This window comes from Budorcas taxicolor, chromosome 18 (genome assembly GCF_023091745.1).
Source record: "Budorcas taxicolor isolate Tak-1 chromosome 18, Takin1.1, whole genome shotgun sequence".
Classification (NCBI taxonomy): Eukaryota; Metazoa; Chordata; class Mammalia; order Artiodactyla; family Bovidae; genus Budorcas; species Budorcas taxicolor.
Genome location: NC_068927.1, coordinates 61,934,885 through 61,941,346, shown reverse-complemented (window position 1 = coordinate 61,941,346; position 6,462 = coordinate 61,934,885). Strand labels below are relative to the sequence as shown.

General features: G+C 40.6%; 1 protein-coding gene across 1 annotated transcript in view; it reads left to right on the top strand.

The window, feature by feature from the left end:
• Positions 1-705: 705 nt before the first annotated feature.
• LOC128064045 (zinc finger protein 665-like) overlaps positions 706-6,462 on the top strand; it is a 107,921-nt gene continuing 102,164 nt past the window's right edge. The window contains exons 1-2 of the mRNA XM_052656862.1: positions 706-751; positions 5,966-6,105. Of these exons, the coding sequence (XP_052512822.1) occupies positions 737-751; positions 5,966-6,105 (155 nt within the window). The 5' untranslated portion in view covers positions 706-736. The remainder of the gene's footprint in view (positions 752-5,965; positions 6,106-6,462) is intronic.

The following is a 6,462-nucleotide window of genomic DNA, read 5'->3' as shown; positions in this document are numbered from 1 at the left end:
CCTGCTCCTCTCAAGGACAGTAAGCACCTTAAGATTCTTTTCAGTCAACTCAACCGAGGAACGGAAAAAAGTCAGAATCACAAGACCTAACTCCTTCATCCTGGGTCCGTGCCTGCGGGATAAGGAGAGGGGGTTGGGGCTGTGCCTCCATTTTGTCAGTAATGCGTAACGCGGCTCCCGACACACATGTTTTGTACCCTCTAACCAGAGATTCCCCTTCAGGTGGTTTGTGTTGGTCCACAGCTCAAGAATGTTTAAGATGGACAGTTGATTCCAGTCTGGATCCCTCACTGAGCATCAGGACTCTTGAGTCCTCCCAGTCCTGAGGGCTGAGATCTGGGCTGAGGAGGGGGTGCTCTGTTCTGAGTGGGGATGGATCAGGGCCTGATGTGTGACCTGAAGGAGACTGCCTGGTCAGCGGAGGTGCCTCCTGCTGCTGTGTACATGAGGCCTCAGCAGGAGGGGAATGTGATCCGAGGGAAAGTGTGGGAAAGTCCCATGTTGGTCTCTCTGCGGAAGTTGACTGTCCTGAGTCCCTTCTGAGACAGTGGCCACAGGGGCCTGTCTGTTCCTCATGGTGAGGGCTTCCCTGTGTGTGTGGTTGGGGCTCAGCAAGGGGATGTGTTGACTGTAAACATTAAACAGCATGTTTTCCATTTTCATGATAGACCTCTGAAGACTCGTGTTGCCTGAGGAAGCCCTGAAGTTAAGGACGAGGAAAGAAAAGTAGTGAGGCATGGCTCTTTCTCAGGTAAGGTCATATTTAGTCTGTCCTTCCTGAAATGCCCTTCTCTGGACTTGCTAATCGTGTCTGACTCTGGAGTGTCCTGTGTGACTCCTGTACATGCACACTCACCCAAGGTCTTCCCTCAGCCCTGTCGTCTCCACTTAGATCCCATCTCCCCATGACCCGGTGACCTGGCCCTTGTGAGGAGGCTCCCCTGGGCACCGTCCAGGGCAGGGCTTCTCACCCACGGGTTGGAGCTGGGGTATCAGTGCTGTTGGGCAGCAGGGATTGCTTAGGGTCTATCTGGATGCGCTGTCTGCTCTGTCAACCAGGGTAAGGAAACTGCACGTGGAAATCAGGTGTTAGTATGCACAATAGCTGGTAAAATCTGGGAATCAGATCAATTGAGCCTGTCCTTTGCCTTTTGTGTATCTTGACATCCTTGTGAATATACCTTACATATATATACACAAAGAATTATTTCTGAGTACTGTGTTCTGTTCAGTTGGTTTATTTGTCTGTTTTTATATGAGTACCACATCACCTTGATTACCTTGTAATAGGTGTTGAAATAGAAAGACTTCCATCTTCCTTCTTCAAGAGTTTTGCTGTTTCCTCTTTGAATAGTTCTATGACTTTCACCATATTTTATTCTGCTTCTACAAAGATTGCCATGACAGTTTTGATAATTAGTTAATTGGTTGATTGACCCTTTGTGTGGTTATTAAAGAATCTTTTTGATATTACATGTTTCTTTTGTAATCTTTATGATTTTTACTGGTGAAACTTTGTCATGTGGGAAAGAAGATACATTTACTTCTTTTTCAATTTGGGGACCTTTGATTTCCTTTTCTCATCTAATTGCTCTAAGGATTTCAGTGCTTTGTTGAAGTGTAGTGCAGAGTGTGTGTCCTTGCCTTCTTCTTGACCTCAGAGGAAAAGCTTTCATTATTTCCCCATTGCTGTGCTCTTTTCATAATGGCATTTGTTATGTTGATGTTGGTATAATTTATTGTTTGTAGTTTGTTGAGTGTTCCATCTTGAAAGGTTGTCAAATGTTTTTTTTTCCTGCATTGAGATGATCCTGTTTTTTTCCCCCTTTAATCTCTGAATGTAGTGTGTCAAATTAATTGATTTTTGTATGTTGACTTCTCCTTGCCTTATATGAATAAAATCCACTTGGTCATGGTGTCAGATCTTTTTATTTATTTATTTTAATTGAAGGATAATTGCTTTACAGAAGTTGTTGTTTTCTGCCTAATACCAACATAAATCAGCCATAGGTATACATATGTCCCCTCCCTCCCATCTTCCTCCCTATCCCACCCCTGTAGGTTGTTAGAGAGCCCCTCTTTGAGTTCCCTGAGTCATTCAGCAAATTTGCATTGGCTCTCTACTTTATATATGGTAATGTAAGTTTCCATGTTACTCTCTCCATACATCTCACTCTCTCCTTCCTCCCCTTCCCCCTCCATCTGTTCTCTGTGTCTGTTTCTCCAGATCTTTTTAATATGTGTTGAAGTGGGTTTGCAAGTATTTTAATTCTGCATCAGTATTCATCAGCGGTATTGGTTTCCAGTTTTCCTTTCTGGTGTCTTTGGGAAATCAGCAAACTATTAGAATCATGCTTGCTCCATAGAATTTGCAGGATTGGTGGTAATTCTTCTGTAAATGTTTGGTAGAATTTGGTCCTGTATTTTTCTTAGAGGTTTCTCACCACTTTTTAAATCTCTCTAGTTATAATTGGCTTCCCTGATGGCTCAAATCATAAAGAATCTGCCTGCATTGTGGGAGACCCAGGTTCTATCCCTGGGTTGGAAGATTCCCTGGAGGAAGGAATGGTTCTCTAGTCCAATATTCTTGTCTGGAGAAATTCCATGGACAGAGGAGCCTTGTGAGCTACAGTGCATGAGGTCACAAAGAATCAGACACGATTGAGTGGCTAACACTTTCACTTTCAAAACTTCTCAATTTTTTTATTTCTTCATAAGTAAAATAGTTTGTATGTTTCTAAGAATTTGCCAGTATCTCCTATATACTGTCATTTATAGGCATTATTGGTCATAGTACTTCCTTATCTTTAGAAACTTTCTTTGACATCAGTTGTAATCACTCCTGTTTCATATCTGTTTTTAGTTTTTTCTCTTGTCCTTAGTCTAGGTGGGGGTTTTCCTATACAGTTTTTTCAAAACATCTACTCTTGGTTTGTTGATATTTTATATTTTTCTACTTTCTATTGTATCTCTGGTTTAATCTTTCTTATTTACATGTTTCCTTCTGCTAAACTTGAGTTTAGTTTGTTTTCCGTTTTCTACCTCCTAGAGGTCTAAAAATAGATTTCAGGTTTAAGATCTTTTCTCTTTTTTACTGTAAGCATTTAACCTTTCAGACTTTCCTTTTCGTACAGTGGTCTCTCTGTGTTACACATTTTGTAATGTTGTCTTTTCGTTTTGGTCCATGTATTTTAAAATTTCCATGTGATTTTTTTCTTAGCCCCTTATGTGGTGTAAGAGTAAGTTGTTTAACGTTCACATTTGAGGAATTTTCTTTTTTTCTTGTGTTTATTTCATTGTTGTTAGGAAAGATACTTTTATGGTATCAGTCTCTTAAAATGGTTAATTTTGGCCTAACATGTGGTCTCTCATAGAGAATGTTTTATGTGTCCTTGAGATACATGTGTTTTCTGCTTTTGTTGGGCCGTGTGATCTGTACATGCCTTTTCAATGTTTGCTTCATTTTTCTGAGAGATCTAATGTTAGATGTATATATATTTTTACTTGTTACAGCTTTTTAGTAAATTGACCATTTTATCATTATATAATATTTATCTCATTGCACTTTTTTTTTTTCTAAAGTTTATTTTGTCTGATATAACAGTCTCCCGTGCTCTCTTTAGGATGGACTGTCTTTTTCCATCCTTTCACTGTTCACCTTTCCATGTCCTTAGGTTTGTGAGTACTACCTGTTTCAACTCTCTGACAAACTCTGTGTCTCTTGCCCTGTGTTTTACCTCTTCTTACTTCTTCTAGTGGCCCCTGCTCCTGTTCATCGTATGGTGGTGAAGAAAGACAGGCACCCTGGACAGCTCCTTTCGTGCCACTGTAATTTTAGAGGGAATGTATTGAATGTTCCCTTCCTATCATGATGTTTCTTCAGATAGTCTTGCTTAATAACTGTATTTTTTTTCCATATTCTTTTTTGCCATGATTTTTAATTCTCCGAGAAGTTTTTTTTACTTTGCTGTTGTGATAATTCTTTTTTGTCATAATCTAATGACTCTTCTAATTTCAAATCACTTTTATTAATGAAAAAAAAGCAAAGAAAGTCTTTGGCTTCTGTTAATGCCTTGCTATGTAAATTTAAATAGATAAAATTGTATCTTTGTATATGGTAATTTTATTATCAATTGAGTTCAAGTATTTTTTTTTAATGTTTTTACCAGTTTTTTGGTAGCCTAGTATAGAATCCTGTTGACAAACTCAGCTGAGTACGAAGGATACATGTTTATCGTCTGAAGGTTGCTGAAATACATGTGAATAAAAGGATGATATAAAATTGTCCAAAAAATCTGCCAAAAGATGAATCCTCTCATGTCAGTTAATTTTTTATAGATAAGTATGCATGCATGTGCAAGTCTGTGGTTTAGATAGAAGACATCATGATTTAAAAACTACATATCACCTTTTTTTTTCAGTTGAAATTATGTTATCAGTATAATCTGTGGCCTTGAAATTTTCTAAACAATCCTGTTAGTGTTTTAAGTAGTAAGTTACTAAGAGTTGTGTTTCTGTATCCACGTCTATAATGACCTTTCATGCCATTCCACATTGTTCACCTTGGACTTTTTTTTTCATATTAATACAATATTTATTTGTTTTCCTTCTGTCAAACCCTGAGCTCACCACTTTCCCCAGGCTGCCTGGGGAGTTCCAGGAAAGGGAACATACTGGGCCGACACAGGAGAAAGAACTGTGGGAGGTGGAAACAGCTCCTTCACATCGTGAAGAAGATGAGCTAGACCACCATCAGGCAAAAGAGCCCATGGCCTTTGAGAGGGCCAAGCCAGTGGCGTAGAAGAGCTACTGTTTCAGAGAAGGGTTCCTAGCATAACAGTGATGAAGCTCCCAAACACAGTCCCACTTCCAGCCCTGAAGCCAGCCAACCTTGCTGTGGGAGCTCCAGCTCCAGGGAACTTGGCTGCTGTGTCAGAGTCCTTTGAAATGGCGCTGGTTTGGAAGCTGTGGCTAAGAATAAGTGAGATGGTCTGGGGACCTGGGGCTGCCAAGCTGCTGTGGCTCTCATCAGTCAGTGTTTCCAGTCCTTCACCACCACTGTGGACAGTGATCACTCAACAGGGGGGAGGTTCTCTCAATCAGCGATAGGGTAGAGACTAATTTGGCACAGGTGTCCATTTTCAAGGGATGAAGGCCCGAGGCCCGAGAGCTGCTCCCCCTGCAGAGAAGACAGAGGGGCAGGGAGGAGGCTCACCTTGGACTTCTTTCAAGTTTTCTTTAGGAGCCCTCTGTCAAAGGACTTTTAATGTTGTCTGTATTAACTGTTAGATGCTTAAGCTTCAGTTGCTGAGCCCAAGCTTCTGAGTTCAGGTGCTTCATGTAACATTTCCCTTCTTGATCTGAGTCGAGTTTCTCAGAGTGTCTGTGACACAGGTTTTCTTCTGTAAGGTGGGAACAGATGGTTCTTTAATGAGCTATTATATTGATGACAGGTTCTTGCCTGTAAGTACTTATTTAATGTTTAGAGTAATACTACAGTAATTTAGGGCAACAGGAAGCCCTTAGACACTTTTGGTCCTTGCTGCTGTTATCAACATCATACCTGAAAATTTAGACCTTTCCATTAAAAGTGCCGTGGAGTGTGTCATCTCTGAAGACACCACTCATGCTGTACCTCATCTAGATAATGAATTGCTCTCACTGGGTAGAACATAATATCTGACACTTCTGTATAGCCAATACAGTGTTGAGCTTTATTTTTATATATTCCATGGATTTTGAACAATGATGAAAAATCGATATTAATTGGAGGATCTCATAAGGTCTTAGGAAAAAGCATAAGAAATTAAAATTAGAGATCCATACTTTCTCCAGATACCCCTGCAGGGGTCTGTTAGAACACATACTTCAACCAAGTCAATCCGTACCCCTTACCACCCTTTCTCTTTTTCATGAAAATGAGAACTTTTCATGGCCCTTTTGGTGACATGTGGTTTCATTTCAGGAACGATTGACCTCTGAGGACGTGGCCATCGAATTCACTCAGGAGGAGTGGGAATTCCTGGACCCTGCTCAGAGGGCCTTGTACAGGGACGTGATGCTGGAGACCTACAGGAACCTGCTGTCTGTGGGTGAGGATGACTTCCTTCCAGAGCTGCCCTTGGGTATCTGCATTTTCCCTGTGTGCCCCTTGGGAGGCCCTGATGTCTTTCATCTGAGAGTTCTGGTGACTCAGCCATGACACAGCTTCACAAGGTTAAACTGACCCTCTTCAGATGCTGTGTCTGTTTCATGTCATATCTGAGGTTGTCTACAAAGCTCAGTAGCAAATGTTAAAAGAAATACCAAAAAACCCGATTTCCTATTTTCTACCTTTTGACTTTTGGCTTAGTGTTTAGAAAAATCCACAGCACTTTAGATTTCTTTCTTCTGATAACGCTGAATATCTACTTGTTTGTTTTTGCTTGCTTGTTTACTTTTTTTTGGCTGCACCATTCTGCT